The 18,512-nt window shown below is 41.7% G+C and overlaps 1 protein-coding gene across 1 annotated transcript in view; it reads right to left on the bottom strand.

The window, feature by feature from the left end:
- Positions 1-18,512, bottom strand: part of pdcl (phosducin-like) — an 86,286-nt gene that overhangs the window by 41,033 nt on the left and 26,741 nt on the right. Inside the window, exons 4-11 of the mRNA XM_034192987.1 lie at positions 17,791-17,931; positions 17,042-17,185; positions 16,707-16,888; positions 11,771-11,854; positions 11,326-11,572; positions 10,166-10,452; positions 4,298-4,445; positions 1,767-2,125 (exon numbers count right to left, since the gene is read on the bottom strand). Coding sequence (XP_034048878.1) covers positions 1,767-2,125; positions 4,298-4,445; positions 10,166-10,452; positions 11,326-11,572; positions 11,771-11,854; positions 16,707-16,888; positions 17,042-17,185; positions 17,791-17,931 — 1,592 coding nt within the window. The remainder of the gene's footprint in view (positions 1-1,766; positions 2,126-4,297; positions 4,446-10,165; positions 10,453-11,325; positions 11,573-11,770; positions 11,855-16,706; positions 16,889-17,041; positions 17,186-17,790; positions 17,932-18,512) is intronic.

Below are 18,512 nucleotides of genomic sequence, written 5' to 3' on the forward strand. Positions count from 1 at the left end.
ATAATAACAAATAAAACTGGTTTTTGAGACTTCCAATTTGGATGGACAAGACTAAGAGTCAAGCTTTCAAATGAATTAAAGCTCTGTCTGGGTCTTTGATTAATTAATAAGCTGGAGTTGAAGATTGCTGCTAATCCTCCTCCTCGACCCGTGCTTTGAGCATTTTGACAGTTAGTGTGACTCGGGGGTGTTGACTCATTTAAACTAACATATTCATCCTGCTGTAACCAGGTTTCTGTAAGGCAGAATAAATCAATATGTTGATCAATTATTATATCATTTACTAACAGGGACTTAGAACAGAGAGACCTAATGTTTAATAGACCGCATTTAACTGTTTTAGTCTGTGGTGCAGTTGAAGGTGCTATATTATTTTTTCTTTTTGAATTTTTATGCTTAAATAGATTTTTGCTGGTTATTGGTGGTCTGGGAGCAGGCACCGTCTCTATTGGGGGGATGGCAGGGGGAGAGAACCTGCAGAGAGGTGTATAAGACTACAGCTCTGCTTCCTGGTCCCAACCCTGGATAGTCACGATTTGGAGGGTTTAATAAAATTGGCCAGGAAAGTGGGATGGATGCCGTCTCTCCTAACAAGACCGGGTTTTCCCCAGAAGCTTTGCCAATTATCTATGAAGCCCACCTCATTTTTTGGACACCACTCAGACAGCCAGCAATTCAAGGAGAACATGCGGCTAAACATGTCACTTCCGGTCCGATTGAATGGGGCCCAGAGAAAACTACCGAGTCCGACATTGTTTTTGCAAAGTTACACACCGATTCAGTATTAATTTTAGTGACCTCCGATTGGCGTAACCGGGTGTCATTACTGCCGACGTGAATTACAATCTTACCAAATTTACACTTAGCCTTAGCCAGCAGTTTCAAATTTCCTTCAATGTCACCTGCTCTGGCCTCCGGCGGAAGACATTTGACTATGGTTGCTGGTGTCGCTAACTTCACATTTCTCAAAACAGAGTCGCCAATAACCAGATGATCCTCGGCAGGTGTGTCGCCGAGTGGGGAAAAATGGTTAGAGATGTGAACGGGTTGGTGGTGTACACGGGGCTTCTGTTTAGAACCATGCTTATTCCTCACAGTCACCCAGCGGGCCTGCTTTCCCGGCTGCTCGGGATGTGCTGGGGGACAGCTAACGGCGGCTAAGCTACCTTGGTCCGCACCAACTACAGGGGCCTGACTAGCTGTAGGATTTTCCATCTGTTGTGGCGCCCCCTAACGGGAGCAGCCGATAGAGTTGAGACCTCACTGTCGAGTGAGTCTGTCTTGTGTTTCCTCCAGTATTCTTTTAGTAGCCTAAAGAAACACTGGAAAGCAGTGGGTGAATGTATGATCATGATAATGAATGTATGATAATCCACTTCATGTCCACAGGTTTATTTCAATAATTAGGTGCTCCATTGCAGTTGTTTCAAACTAAATGTACAGACAGAACATATCTGCATTTATTACTGAAAAAAATGTCTAAAGACATAAAACTTTGCTATTTCAGCATTCAAACATGAGGCATAATTGAAATTAAAAACATATATTTGTTTGAGCATGAGCCAGAATATGATCACATTGAGGAAGATTCTGATTCACAAAAGCATTTTCATTCTGTCTGGTTGTCCAGTGCTATTCAAACATCCATCCTAGTCTCCACGCAACCATCATCAACATTCGGTAAACATGTTTTTGCACCAGCAGGCGCTTTTACACTAATTTCAGGATCTCAAACCACATCTTGCTTTCTGACGTCGACATTGTCATAACTCATCAGTCCTTTTTCTGCCGTGATCCTCCTCTCTTTGTTTTGGTTTCTCTGCTGGGATTCTAAAGGCTACATAAGGACACATCCTGGTGTTTAAACAGACCAGTTTCTTCAGAGTGGCAGAGTTCACGATATCAAAGCCCACCTTTCCACCGAAGGTGCTGGGCTTCCAGTATTGTGGAGAACATATGGGGTTTCCCATGAGGCCTTTCAGGGAGAAGGGAGCGCCCATCTCCACTATGCTCTCTCCAAATATGGCACCCGGTCTTGTTTTCTCCAGTAGCAGAGCAGGATAAAATTCAAGGGCATCAGTGTCACCATAAAGCTTTTCAAGCTCACGGGCTATCTCCTCATCATCTGTGAAAGGTAAACACAAGTATCTTCTTGAATAGTCAGTGAAAGTACAATTACAATAGATTAGATAGAACTTTATTAATCCCTTGGGAAGACTCTCTCAGGGAAATTGAGGTTCTAGGAGCACTGTATAGCAGCACACAGGGTAAGAAGCACACAGAGTATCAAAAGTGAAAGTAAAAAAGCACATCAGTGTATACATGAACATTCAAAAAATTTGGGATAAGCTAATCAATATCCTCAAAACGTGTTGACAATTGCATGACAATCAGGATCACTTTTTATTTTCAAGAAGTTGCTATATTTTATTAGGTATTTCCAAATGTTTCAGTGGTTGTGGAGCTGGGCTGAAACAGAGAGCGGTATACTTCAGCTAACACATTTGTGAGTATTTGTGAAAAATTATTTTTCAGTGCCAGTCAAACACATGACCCCCACCCCCCCCAAAAAAAAACAATAGAAAGTCAAACAAGCAGACATCGAGTAATCACAATTTGTAATTGTACTCGATTATAATCATTGCATTTTTTTCATGTAATCTAATGTAATCTGTAATTTTAACCAAAATAAATTACTGTAATCGTAATTTAATTGTAATCTTTGAAAAAAAATTGTAATTGTGAGAAATAAGTCAAGGTTACTCTAAAATAAAATTATCTTAACTAGTTCAACAACAAATTTGTTCAGAAGATTTCCATTCCATTTGTACCAACAATATGCAAGAAATTAAAGGTATTTTTTTTGGTGATTACTTGAAGGTGTGACACTAGAGTTAACCATGTAAAAACCCAAATATTGAAAAACACAAACACACAAAAACATCCAACCAGTCAGATCTGTTCAGTTGTCACTGGATGCATGTTTGCATGAAAGACTGATATACTGCAAAGTTTAGACGAAGTTTAGATGAAGTGCACACTTAGTGCGCATGACGCAGGAATCGTGTGCAAACTGTGTAATGTCGTCCCTGTCGCCAACACCTTGTACACCTGTTGCGCACACACCTGAAAGACAGAGTGTGCTCTGTGCAAACCCATCTCACCCTCCTGCGGCAGGTGTTGGCCAAATTCCAGGTGACATGCACGAACATCTAACACCACTTGCATCGCACTTAGAAAATATGTGGCCAGTGCCACTCATTGTTTGGGTCTGTGGTTGCCTTTGATGCTACCAGAAGCGATTGTGGTGTTAAAACTTAAAATCAGCTTGTTAGTAGTTGCAAGTGTATCGGAAGCAATACTGAAAGTTATTGGTTAGCTGTAGCTTCCGATAAATTTTTGGGTGGTTTATCAGTTTAGCTTTATAAAAGATAACTTTTCATTTAGCTGATTAGCTGTTATCGAAGCTAACTTTTGGTTAGCTGTGCCCACCACTGCCCACATTCCCCACTAGTGTGACTTTGTAAACACACACACACTGACACGTGGGTGTGTGCGCTCCACTCACGGGAGGCATGGCTTCAGACAGAAGCAGCTGTGGTGATCTGTCATTCTAGACATTACAGCTACACAACACCTACTGTGTTTGGATAGTTATGGACTAACAACTGTCCACTGTGAGGCGCATGTGTCTGATTGCTGTATTTACATGGACATAAATAAAAACATATATCGCCGTGGTGACGACTAACTGCAGCAAGCGAGCGCATGCACGGAGCGGACACTGATAGCCTCGGAGGCTGAAACAGACCGTCAGATCAGAATACGCAGCAGGCGATCTGACCGTCACGTCACCCACGTGAGCTCTGTCCCACATGACGCTGCAGCGAGACACACATGTCGGGCAGAACGCGCGTGGCCGACTGGATGCACCTGACCAGTAGATGTGGACATCAGCACACACTGCTTGTCATTCATGTCATTTCATGCCTGTATGTCTGTGACTATGGGTCATCACCAGAGGAACAGAGTGATCATATTTGTATTGCTCGCTTGATGAATACGGTGTTTTTATATGGTGTGGGATTTTAATTTTTTTTTTGTAATACTTCCATGTCCTTCCTGATACAAACAAGCAGCCACACCACAAACTCAGTAACTACGTAATAGCGAATATTTGTTAGTATTTGATTAAAAGGAGAGAGATGAACATGTGTTTCCAGCTTCTGTCAGGCACTTTTAAATCCCATTGCCAAATAAAATAAAAATAAATAATAAAATAAAATACTTTTCTTACCGGTGAATTCTCTGAAAGATGTGTATGGCTTCAGGTTAAAGCGTTTCCTGTATTCATTAAATGGCTGCAAGCGGAGTTGTCGGGACTCCTTTATGGTGCTGACGGCCACGCTGATGGTGGCGTCGTTGAGGTTTCGACCTCCGCCTATCTGGAGGGGACACGTTTTGGAGTTTAGATTCAAAACATCCTACAGCACAGTATGTTCAAGAAGAATTGTGTGAAATTACAAGCTCGGATCTATTTTGAGATGTTTTGTGGGTCATTATTTCACTCAGCACACAAATGAATTTAACTGACACATTGTTGATTTAGAAGGTAAACACTGAAACAGCAAACAGAAGCTAACCAACAACGGCATTGTCCAGGAAAATAACAATTTCATATCACCACTCAATGGATGACAACGTCATTGGAAGCGTGTGGTTGCACGGACTGTTTCATGCGGAGCGTTTACCTCACCCAATACCACACTGTTAAACAGAACACTCCATTTTAATACAATAATTAAGTTAATGTAACTCAAACATTGAAAAACATTATAGTCACTCATTTACATTAACTAAAATAACTCAAAAATGAATTGTTGTCATAACAACTCAGTTCTTTTAAGTGCATTTAAAGTTACGATATGATACGATACACTTTACTGTCCCCTCAGGGAAATTTTGGGACATTTAAGTGTTGGTGATGTATTTCCAGTGCATTCCATTCACTCATTTTAATTGAGTTTATGTAACAGAGGCCAGCAGGTGTCGCTGCGCATATGTAGTTAGTAAACCTCACTCCCAACAGCTCAAAAGGATTCTCTGGTCACAAAGCCAGAGCCCTGGTTTTAACTTTTCTGGTTAGAGAGTCCGACTTCCATGCCGGAGATCATGAATTCGCGTCCCGAGGGGAATGAATGGGCGGAGTCATAACAACACAACACAGAGTCAACAAGTAAACCAACGAATGCATCAAAAAATCTAATCCAAAATGTAATGCAAGTTTTTTGGGCAGAAATTTGTCACTTTTTAATTGAAAAACATAAAACATAAACTAGATTTACATAAGTTTTATTAACTATAAATTGTTAAGTTACTAAAACTTTAACAATTAAATTTGTGAAAATTATTTTATTTAAGTTGGCAAACTCAAATGGTTTAAGGCAATTGGTTTCCTCAAATGGTTTGAGTTCAACTAACTCATTGAGTTTTACAGTGTGCTGGTTTGCATTGAGTGATCAAAAGTTTGCTGCTAAGGAGAAGCTCGATCATGCTCAGTGTGCTCGGTGTGATTTCCAGCTGTCCCAGATGACAGACTAACATCATGAAAGACACATGGTGTTATCTGTGGCTGTAGTTCTGAAATGGTGGAATCACATCAGACTGTGTGATGAGTTCAAGGATGCATGTCTTGCAACTAAAGACAGCCTTGGAAAAAAAATTCAGAAATTTGGAACTTCTTGTACTGACTACATCTGGAAATGCAACTGGAAATGATGCAGTACTACCTGTGTCCATAGTAGTTTTTTTTTTTTTTTCGTTTTTCTTCCTAGCACACAAGCGTTGGCAAAGTGCAGTGCAGAAATGTTTCATCCCACTCTTTTCATTAAAATAAAATAAAAAAGCACTCACAGAAGGTGTTTCTCAATACAATTCGAATTGACTAGGGGAGGGGCGTCGGACTGGGGGGGGGGGTAAAGGGTACTATGTACCTAGGGCCCAGAGCATGGGGGGGCCCACAGAAAACTGGCATTAAATACATTTTTGTGTTGCATGTTATTAATGTCCATACAATTCATGTTGTAAAAGAATATAATTAGAATGAATGTATAAATGTTGCAAAACATAATTCTGCTCTAACAATCATATTGAATGCTCTCTGAGGGCTCTTCCCACCCCTGCACAGTTGTACAATGTTTCAGTCCAGGCGCACAGATGACACCCCCCCACCCACACGTCCCAAACGGGATCTCACAGAAAGAGGAGGTGTTTAGTAGTGCTGAAACAACTAATCGATTTAATCGATTATTAAAATAGTTGTCAACTAATTTAGTCATCAATTAGTTGTTAAATAACTTTGTTTAACCGCAAATGTTTTGTTTCTTCCATATAAATCAACCATTTCTGCAGCGCGGCTTTGCTTTGAACCGTGAACCAATCGAAGCAGTGATTCGCAGATGCTTTGTTGATTCAGTGTTTTATTTCGCTTAATCTTAATTTTTCCCCACTAAAACCCCAAAGAGCATATGTCTGTGAGTAATATTTACCGTTTTATGTTAATCTGACTTGTTATGGTCTTCTGAAACAGTTGATAGATGTATTTTATAACTTAAAAACGGGACCAATGCTAACACGTTAGCATGTCTATGGCGTTTTCAATGTTAAAGTTAGCATTAAGCTGTTGCAGCTGTCAGCACATTTGTTTTCTGTATAATAATTCATGGCTCAGCGTTTGATGTCGTAAAAGAGTCAAATGTATTACAAATTGTAATATTTTATTCATTTATTTTATTTATATATCAATAATAATAATAATGGAAACAACAACAATAATAGTAATAATAACTACTAATGCCACAATACAGTTTTAGAGAAACAGACAAAAAGAATCTGATAAAACAAAACAGAAAAGATTAAACCAACTAACAATGAACATAAATAAATATAGATAAATAAATATAGAAATAACTGTTTCCTGTGAACACCTAGTGGCTCTTAAAGCTCCACTTCATCCCTGTTTTATTAAGTTTAATGACAATTTGTTTCGGTCAAACCACATCTATGGGCCCTGTCCCACTGGCGTTTAGGAGGATTTGTGCATGAAATGAGGAGACAAAAGCTGAGCGTCTGCAACAAAGGTGGGCGGAAATGACAAATGTCCCGGGGTGGATCAGCGAATACATGAGGAAGAAAAGCGGATATAACAGGGAACAGAAGTGAAGGCGACTGCGGAGGTGCCCCCATGAGGGGCACAGCGGCCGTGATGCACTTGCTCCATCCGTGCCCACTCTGTCTGCATGCGCGACATACCATTTGCGACCGTGATGTGGCCGTTCTGGGCACGCGTCATATCTGTTTTGCACGCTGTCCCGGTCCACCGCCAAGCCGCGCCAACCCGTCGGTTGCAGATATCAGCGGATGACAGGGGATATGCAGCGCGTTGGTTGTGTATGTCCTGCGTATGTCTTCAGTATGTGTTCAGGCAGTGATGCGGATCGCATCCGCAGCAGGATTTTTGAGCTGCTCAAAAATCCTGGCTGTGGACATGTGTGCCTCTGCGGATGATAACGGACGTGTTCGGATGGCGGCCGACTCATACAGGAATGTTACACGGTTATTGCGGTTGTTTGGCGGATGTGGGCCACTTTTGTGCGCATTCCATCCGCAAATCCTCCTAAACGCCAGTGGGACAGGGCCCTAAGCTGTGTTTTTACACAAGAAAAAAAAATAAAATGCAGTAAACTGCACATTTGTGTCTTTTTCATGAAAATATCTTATTAAATATAACATATTACACTTCAGTCAGGCCTTTAAAATACTTTTGTGGACTCTTGCTGTAATATGTTGTCAGTGGTTGAGATAGTTGCTGTAGGCATCTAAACCTGATGGAAATCTCTTTGTGGTGTGTCGGTGATGTATGTATGTGCAAAATAAAACACTACTCCAGGTATGTTTTTGATGAGAATTTAACATAACTTTGTTACAAGGTCAAACGCTGATGTTGTGTGACAAAGGCCTTTTAATGATAACTCACTTAAAGAAATAAAGGCAAAACTCACATGTAAGTAAAAAACAAAACAAAACAAAACAAAATGATTAATCGAAAAAATAATCGACCGATGAACTGATTAGTAAAATAATTGTTAGTTGCAGCCCTAGTCTTTAGGCTGAAATAAAATATGTCTTTCCTAAAAAAATCAAAGTCCAGATTTAAAAAAAGAAGAGAAAAAGGACAGGGAAAGAAAACTAAAAGAGGGAAAGCAGCTGCTAACCAAATTCTTTGAAAAGAGAGGTGAGCTTGAAAGCTAGCTATATTGAGTTGGGGGGGGGTCTGGGGGACCAAATTTCACCATTTTCTAGAAAAATGTTGCAATTTGGTGCATTCCTGTGCATTTTAACAGACGGGAATGGTGCAATTTGGTGTATTCCTGTGCATTTTAACAGACGGGAATGGTGCAATTTGGTGCATTCCTGTGCATTTTAACAGACGGGAATGGTGCAATTTGGTGTATTCCTGTGCATTTTAACAGACGGGAATGCACCAGACCCCCCAACTCAATACTGCTCCCCCAGCTTTAAAAAGGGTTCTGACTCCCAGGTGTGATCTAAGGTATACATGATTTAGACCTGGTTTGACTACGCATTAGAAATTTGGTGTTTGCGTTAATAAAAAAAGAACATAACAGTGGGGGGAGGGGGGTCTTCAATATGGCTAGTACCTAGGGCCCAGAATTTGGTGCCATGCCCCTGGACTAGGAGTGTAATGAGGCATCGTGACAATCTTTTTATAAAGCCTGTATCGCATCATGATACAACAAAAAGTCAGCTATTGCATGCAAGAAATAATGAACTCTTGCAGATGAATCAGAAATGATTTATAAAATATACAAATAGGAAGTAGATAACATCAAGGACTACAATTTAAACAATTTATACTTCAAAATAATTTGTATTGTTAAAGGTAAAGTATTCACCACATATTACTTTCTGCATAATTGGCCTTAACAGTGATTTAATGATGTATCATGATACATATGAAATCGTGAAAGGTGTATTGTGATATGTATCATATCATGGAGCTTGTGTATTGTTACAAGCCTAGAAATAATGCAATATCTGCCCCCCCCCCCCCCCCCCAAAAAAAAACAAGCGCATACAGAAACATACTGATACATACAGATCTGCTCTCATAAATGAACTTCGTTGTATCGATTGTGGTTGATTTTTGGCCAGTATGTGTCTTTTTCTGTTGTCTTTGTTGTCAGGGTGACCAGATGATATTTCATTTTGAGTGTATCCCATAATTCTGTGTTACATCGTAGAGTGCACATGCGTCAAATCTGAAGTTGACCAAAGTCAAATAAATCCATCTCACATTGTGTACCGGCTGTCCTCAACCGTCGATTTAATCACTTAATGGAAAGCAGCAACAGAGGAAGATGGCTGGGCTAAGGTAAGAGGCTACCTGAGTATTCAGATGTTTTCAAAAAGTTTATTTGCATTTAGTGAGGTAAACAGTCAGAAAAGCTTTGAAAAGCCGCAGTCTGTATGAGGCTGAAACAAAGACACGAGGCGCTGCCCATAAAATACACTTTTATTTGAATTATTTTCAAATAAAAGAGGAAGAACAAAATCTTTTTTCCAAAAATATATCTAGGGGTGGCAGCACGGTGGCTTAGTGGTTAGCGCTGTTGCCTCACAGCGAGAAGGTTGTGGGTTCAATTCCCATAGCCTTTCTGTGTGGAGTTTGCATGTTCTCCCCGTGTTTGCGTGGGTTTCCTCCGGGTGCTCCGGTTTCCTCCCACATCCAAAGACATGCGGGTTAGGTGGATTGGAATCTTTAAAATTGTCCGTGGGTGTGTGTGTGGGTGTGTCTGTGTTTGTTTGTCTATTTGTGGCCCTGCGACAGATTAGCATCCTGTCCTGGGTGTACCCCGCCTCGCGCTCTATGACTGCTGGGATAGGCTCCAGCCCCCCCGCGACCCTTAATTGGACTAAGCGGTAGGAGATGGATGGATGGATATCTAGGGGTGTGGGGGGTCTTTTATAATTAGAACAAAATGTTAATATCCCTTTATTGGTCAACTTAACCTTGAGCATATTGAAATCTACTACATTATATTGAAAAATGTGAGGATATTAAAAGGATATGTAAGAACCTTACCTGGCCAGCAACTTGCCGTGAGAAGGAATCCACCAGCTTCTCCACACCGTAGTGTGTGAGAACAGAAATGTTGAAGACGAACTGTTTGTAGGTCAGCTCCTCTCCATTAATAAAGAAGCTGTCAGGCATTAAGGGATGCCAGCGGTAGAGCTGGCTGAACTCCAGAGCAATGCGGTTTGCATACTGGAAATGGGAGTTAAACAGCAGAGTGGGGTCAAATTTCAACTTCAGCATATATCCGCTGAGGTGCTGCACGTACTCTTCAATCACTATTTTAATTGTCTCCCCTGGAATGGTAGACACAAAGAAAGAAGGAGAAAAAGAAATGAAAACAGGAAAGCCTCTCAGTGGTGCACATACCTGTACCAAGGCCCCGCAATCCCCTTTAAAGTGAGTTAAGCCCTAAACCAAATTCCAGTCCTTCGTCCACTGACCTCGAGATTCTGTTGACTGAACTTAAACCCTGAATACTGAACTTTGATATTGATGGCTGACCTTTGAACCAGAACAGTAGACTTTGATCTTTGTCATCGAACATTAATTTGGTCTGTTGACCTTTGATCCTCAGCACTCATCATTGTTCCCGGTCCTGCTGATCATTGATTTTTGAGTATCTTACTGACTTTTGACCCTGGTCGCTAAACTTCTATGCTGTGATTGGTAAATTTTGTGCTTATTCGCTGACCTTTGATGCTGATCTTTGATTGCTGACCTTTGATCCTCAACAGTGAGCTTTGATTGCAATAGCTAAATTTGTTCCTGATAGTGTTCCTGACCTGAACCCGATTGCTAATTGTTTTGACCCTTTCATCAAGATCAAAGACCAGCATTAAAGCTCAAAGTCAGTCCACCCTTTGATCCTCATCTACACCAAAATTTAATGTGTTCCTTTTCCTTTGCCCATGCCATACCCATTTATCAAGTTTCATTAAAATAGGTTCATTCATTTCTGCAGAATCCTGCTGAGAAACCTTCAGAGTTTAAACTCAAGCTCATGTTTGCCAGTGCTGATAAAATTCTAATACGTAGATTTTTTAATGTGTACTGACACAAACTCATACAGAAAACATTTTAAACTATGTTGAAAAATAAATGACCAAACCTAACTGAACAAATCAACAAGTGTGTGAACTGTAATTGAAATGAAAGTATTCAATCACCTATGATGATGAGACGTGCGGTTTGGAAAAGCTGTTCATCGTCCCATGTGGGATGTTCTGCTTTCAGGATGTCACAGACTCGGTTATGTTCCCTCAGCCACAGCGTGGCGTACATTCCCAAACCAGGAAGAAGCCCAAATACTTCCTGACCGACAGCCAGCTGCTTCTCAGGAGAAATGTTAGGGGGGTAACTCATCCGAATGTGCACATCAGCCACAGAAGGCGGATACATGTCACCGTCAATTATCTGATGGAAAGAATTGTAAGAAGTTAACTTGCTGTACACCACTCACAGTGAAATCCTTCATTATGTGGCTCTATAACACATAATGACTGCAACATTTTGTGTTGCAGGATGGTGAATGAAGGGAATATTGTCTTCTGTGTCACCAATAAGCGCGCAAACATTTTCTATTCAAAGCTCAGATTCTTGCTTTTCTTTTACCTGGTACTTAAGTTTCCCGTCTTTGTGAAGCCTAAGGTGGAGCTGGCGATCCAGATTGTCTCCATAGATGTGCCCTGCATCCACCTGTGTGTGCGTCAAAAGAGGAGACAAAGAATGATACAACTACAACAGTGATGTACTCACACATTCTAGTTGTCATTTTTTTAAAAGCATAATTGTGAATTGTGTGTCTTTGTATATGCGTCTATGATGGAGATTTATAAACGAGAACCACAAGTATGTTCAGGTCTGGGAGGTCTGCCCATCGCCACATTTAACACACCGTTGAACTATTCTGGCTCCTCTATAACAACTGATCCAAGGCAGCCAACTGTCTGTTGCTGCCAGGTGAAATGTGGGTGACTGGGCGTGTCCACCAGCTGTTGGTGTTTTCAAAACTGAGGCACCTGCTTGCTGGATGATACCCAGAGTAACACGCCATGTGGTCAAAATGTCGTAACCGATGTTCCCTCACGATGAGAGTAACACTCCTCATCTGAGTATCCTAAATTCCCTGGTCCACAACCTGGAGGCCTTTAAGCCCCCTTAGGGGGCGCCAAAGATTATACCAAGTGGTTAATGCGCTTGGTTTCAGTTCAGAAGGCTCCGGGTTCAAATCCCACCCCTGCCACATTTCTCCATGTAATGTGGAGTTGCGTCAGGAAGGGCATCCGGTGTAAAACCTGTGTCAATTCAACATGCAGATCCACCTTGGATTTGCCGTGGCGACCCCGAGTGCAAACAAGGGAGCAGCCGAAGGGACTTACCTTACCTGAGGTTTTAACTGGTCTACGTTTGTCAAAATTCACACACAAGCAGGGGCGCCGTAAAGGGGAGAAGAACAGGGAGAAGGATTCTAGGGGCCTGCGATTGACAGGGGCACAGAGAGGCCCCCAATATTATACAATACTGACAAAATAATATGGGGGGTGGCCCAGCCAACTTTTTGGTTAGCTGTGCCCACCACTGCTGGCTAGCACCCAAGTGTCACAATGAACTTGGATGCTACAGCCCTTACCAAAAAGTAGTATATGCAAGTATGCTTCAAGTATACTTCTAGTTTACTTTTTATATACTTATCAGTACTATTTTTTGGTAAGGGAGTAATACAGGATGAAGACCCAAGTCTTTACGTTGCTGGTGCAAACAAAATACTTCATTCACCTGCAGCAGTATTGGTATGACCAGACTCCTCTTATGACTCCATAAGCTCTTTCCAGGAGTCTCTCAGTTTCAAAAGGCAAGGACAGAGACATGAACATCAGTACAGAGATAACTGTCTGCAAGTCTCTGCAAGTTCAACAATTTTATCACATACAGACACACATCTAATGGCTTTCACATAGCAGAACAGAACCAGGGTGACACACTGTGCGTCTGATGCATGGCTGACACAGAAGTTATGAGCTGTATTATTAAGCCTGAAACACACTGCAAGCGTGACGTTGGACACGCGCAACACACACACACACACACACACACACACACACACACACACACACACACACACACACACACACACACACACACACACACACACACACACACACACACACACACACACACACACACACACACACACACACAAACAAACAGCAGCTGTCTTCCACATGTTGTCTTCTTTTTTGTGGATGTTATTTTAGAGGTTAGTTTGGGCTTTTGTGTGTGCACACGCAAACCTTTTGTTCCCCCCCCCCATCATCTGCCTGATTCATATGAACAATGGCTGTCACCCAACAGTGCCTCCGCATAAGTACACCTCATGTCAAATGTTTGGTTTTCTTCTTTTGGTGCAAATGAGGGATTTTACTTGAGTGGGGTGAAAACTGACAGGAGCAGCGAGAGAGAGTGAAGTGGCAGTGGCTGTGGATGACAGAGGGTGTGTATGTTTCTCACCACAGCTCTCGCCACACAAAGCTTCCTTTGTGAGCTTTGTGTGCCGTGAACAGTCACAGATGTAACAAACACACCCAGAATCCAATCTGTGTTGCATTTCAAACCACTTACGAATGAGGCTTGAAATGAATTTGAAAAGTATGATTTCATGCAACTTTTGACTGTTCAGACTTGCAAAATGGAATCAGATTCAAATCAGATATGCATATGAATTAGATTTTTATTGTCACTCTGTAGTGCCATGATAACGTGATGCTGGTGCACGTTTAGGCATGGGTTTGGTCCAAACCTGCAACCCTCCCACACCTGGTCCCTTTAAAGTGTGGGTTTTCAATTCACAGCATCCATTCAAGATGTCACATTTTTTTGAACGCAGTCCAAAAAAAAAAAAAAATACGCTGCACTGAGTGAGTGCCGCAACTGTGGATCACTTCCAAAAAAAAAAAGCTGAATCTGATCCATTAACAAGATATGAAATCTATCATAGACATACTTTTACAGCTAGGAATGAACATGCAACTGTTTTACCAAGCTATAAAAACAGTAGAAATAGTTACCTTTAAGTTGATCCAAAATACGTTCCTCATGGAGCAGGAAAGAGAGGTCTTCTGTGATTCCAGAAGTGATTATAGTTGTTCTCAATGTCCAAGGTTTGACAGAAAATAATTAATCCGCTACAAAATAATTATTATATATACAGCGTCACGGCACACAAAGCAGGTAGAGGAGGGCTGAGCTGCTCCAAAAATAGCCTCTCAGGTCCTGTATAGCTGCCAGGCGCTTGGATAATGGGCTTTTAGCAGCCTCATTCGCACCACAAACATGCCTCTATAATCCTCGACAATTGTTGTAGTAACTCGTACACAAAATTTTGAAAATCTTGAAATTAGCGCCACGCTCAGAGTTGAGCCTCTGGAAGAGTGTTCCATGATGCATAACACAAATGGGCTGACGCACATCCAAAATGTCCTTGTAACTATCTGATCTTAACCTAACTGCTTTTCAAAATGGCTGATGCACAAAATGTCCTTGTAATTGGTAAAACTATCAGATCCTTTTACAGCTGTCAATTGATAAAAAAAAAACCCCATCTTGTTGTGTGGGCCGCTGAAGAGGAGGTACTGCTGGCCCACCACCAGAGGGCGCCCTGCCTGAAGTGCGAGCTTCAGGCACGAGAGGGTGCCGGAGCAACCGGGAGTGACAGCTGTCACTCATCAACAAGCACCAGCTGTCACTCATCATCATCACAACCACATCTCCATAAAAGCCGGGCAGCATCTTCACCTCACTGCCGAGAAATCGTCTACCGATCAGGTAAACACTCAGCCGTGGTTTTGGTGTCATACAACTTTCTGAACATTTGCAGACGTACCTGTTTGACTGGTCAGCAGCTGGAAGCTGGGAGGAGACGACATCTTCGCTCCTTGGATAAGTAGTCCTTCAGGCGCTGCACGTTTTTGTTCCTGTGTGACTGTGATTGAGAGGTGGAGGTGTTTCCCACACTTTCTGTTTGCTGGGTGTTCACGCACCCACCATCACCTGTCTGTTCTTCCTGCCAGCAGTACACGATCTGACAGCCAGAGGCAGTGGCCACCTGGGAACTCAGCGCTTGGTGGCTCCGGGGTGCTTCAGATCCGGTGGCAGTGGAAGGCGTGTGGGATCCGGCTCTTTTCTGGACGGGCGTCTTCTATCTTCGAGCCTGCCCACACGTCACCATGACTTATTGACTGTTGATCTCAATTGTGTTGTCTGTTGCTCTGTTGTGCACATTCACAACATTAAATTGTTATATTTTGGCTTATTCCATTGTCCGTTCATTTGCGCCCCCTGTTGTGGGTCCGTGTCCCTACACTTTCACAACAGATCTGATCTTTTTATATATGTTTAATTGATAAAACCAAAGTATTCATGTCTATTTGGAAAAAGAAATAGCATGATGGAACACTCTGTTTTATTGCGTGAAACTACACTATACATAAATACACACTAAGATTTTTACATAACAACCATTAACGCACTGCAAACAAAGGGCTGCCTATTTTCACTGCACTTTGCAGCCAGCTCACATAGACACTGAGTCAAGCCAGGTTTACGGACTGCCCACATGGGGGTGGCTTAGGCTGAAGTAATAAAAGTTAGAGAACAAAGTAAGTCTTTGTTCCAGCTGTTCAAGATCCCAACGCTGAGATAACTCTGAATCGGTGTAACAACTCTTTACAATACAACATCTAAACTTTGAAGTCCGTTTCCTGTCCAATTCTTTTTGGAGATCTCACCGTGATAAAAGAACCTAACACCTTGTTAACCGAAGATACTGCCTCTAAGAGGCTCTCAGAGTCACCATTCTCCCACGATAGTTGAATAAGTCCTCTTGTAGCAAAAAAAGAAAAAAAAAGCATGCTGTGTGGCTCATTATTCATCCTTCATTATCTGGTGTGACCAGGTCATAAGCCACTGGTCTCTACAACTCTATCCAACACCCAGTCCATGCAAGCATTGAACATTGGAGGACTCAGGACACATCCCTGATGAATGCCACAATGAAATGAGAAGTTGTCAGAGATTCTGCCCCTTCTCTATGTGTAGTCATGTGTGGTATACATTTCAGCCTTTTGCGCATGCAGTTAGTTGTGATTTTAATGAATGATGCCCCACGTTTTGTGCAATCGCTTTCTTCTGCCTTGCCATAGCAGTGACGTAGTATTGTGCATGATCACGCCACCTGACAAGACCAAATGCCTTGAGTGCAAGTGTTTGTAGTGCTGCACGCTGCTTTGCACAAGATATAATCTAGAACCCATAGTGGTTTTAAAACTGCAAAATCTGGATAAAGGCTGGAATCATGGAATGAAATAAACAAATAAAATCAAATCAACACTGCAACAGAGGTACACCCACCACTGTGTGTCTGTCTTATTTTGGAAATGAACTAATGTAATGGAAGCCAGAGACTTCCATGCCGAGGATCATGAGTTCGCGTCCCGAGGGGAGCGAATAGGTGGAGTCATAACACAACGCAGAGTGCAGCCGCTACACTAACCCCATGTGCTAGAGCTTTGGTGAAGCCCACACCCATGTGGTTGTAGGTCTTGAAGAACTGATGGGTGAAGTGCTGTGCAAAGAAGGCAAACATGAGGTTGGTTCCTTGGGGGTCAGGTCTGAAGCTCCTCCTTCTCAACAGCCTGTCAACCAACAGCTCAGGGTCAGGCAGCCCTGCTGCACCTGAACAGAAACCCCACAGTGTCACCAACAAAACACAACCACCACATCTCTAGTGAAAATATGAAAGCAGTATTGTCTCAGGTTAACAACATGCATGTGGTCACAACTAACAAATGTATTTCAATGTTAACATACAGTAAATAAGCATCTAACCTTTGACACCCAGAGGTGTAGGACAGTCCTCTGGCACCGGAGGAAGGATGCGAGTGTAGTAACTCAAATTATAATAGGATTCCCAACTGAGGTAGCCGAACTTTGAATTGAATGTAGGAGGGCTGGGTATTAAGTTGGACCTCACTGCTCACACACAGACAATAAAAAGTTGAAAGCTCATGTATCACACATCTTTATATGAGCTTAAAGCTACAGTGTGCAGGATTTAGTGTCATCTAGTGGTGAGGTCACAGATTGCAATATGCCTTTTGCCTGTTCTGATTTTGTTCCCGTTGACATTTTTGCTTCTTTGGAGATGTAGATTTATGCTCCCTTGCCTTCTCTTATGATAAGCAACAAGTATGATCCTGAATTTCACAAAAATGATTGTTCTCCAACCTGTTAGCCTGCACTAGCAACCAATACACAGTGTATAGGGGAGGAACCACTGATTTTTCTTCTTTTCTTCAGGGTTCCAACTGTGCTGCAAAATGCAAAAATAAAGTACACCCATTTTGAGCTACTGTACCAACATGGCAGCCTCCATGAGAGGGCCTGCTCCATGTAGATATGAAGGGCTCAGTCTAAGATTATGAAAACACATTGATTCATTTCTGCAGGTAATTGTACACTAATGAACATATTGTTATGAATGCTATATTCCATTAAACACCCCTAAGTCAAACATATTGTAACATTAAAGGTCACACTGACTTTGGGTCTATCCTGAGGGAAAACTCAATTTAGACCTGTTAGAACGAGCCGCATGAGAACGTCGCGTAGAAAGGTGGAATTGATGACGTCCCAGAGCAGGCGGAAGTGAGTGAGGATGTAATGGGTCACATCTGGACTGGGCTTCAAGAACTGCCACACTCTGGTCCAAAACTCCGCTGCCAAATGGAAAACAATCACATGAGTCACACAGTTCAAGCCGGAGAAGAAAGTCGTGTGGAAAAATGCTCAGTTTGATAAAGTTCCAATCCAGCAGAACATTCTGGCAGCCAGTGTGTCTGTACTGCTTTTACATTTCAACATAAAAGAATTTTAGTATCACTGACTCTAGGTACAGCCAGTTTTCTTTTATATATATATATATATATATATATATATATTTTTTTTTTTTTTTTTTTTTTCTTTCTTTCTTTTTTCTGTCTTGTCCATTATCCCACCCATTCCTTCTTTCATTCTTGTCTGCTATCTCTACCCTTTTATTTTCTTCTGCCCTTGCCTCTCTTTTTGGCTTTCTCTTTCTTTCTAGTATTTTGATTGTCTTTTTGGCTTTTTTTTCATTTTTTGGTCCAATCCATTTCTTTTTTCTTCTTGTCCATTACCTCCATATCTTTAATTAATTAATTCATTAATTCATTCATTCATTCATTCATTCATTCATTCATTCATTCATTCTTTCTTTCTTTCTTTCATCTCATCCGTTCTTTCTTTCTGTCTCTTTCTCTCTCCATGTCTTTCTCTT

The sequence above is a fragment of the Thalassophryne amazonica genome, chromosome 17, assembly GCF_902500255.1.
Source record: "Thalassophryne amazonica chromosome 17, fThaAma1.1, whole genome shotgun sequence".
In the NCBI taxonomy this organism is placed as follows: Eukaryota; Metazoa; Chordata; class Actinopteri; order Batrachoidiformes; family Batrachoididae; genus Thalassophryne; species Thalassophryne amazonica.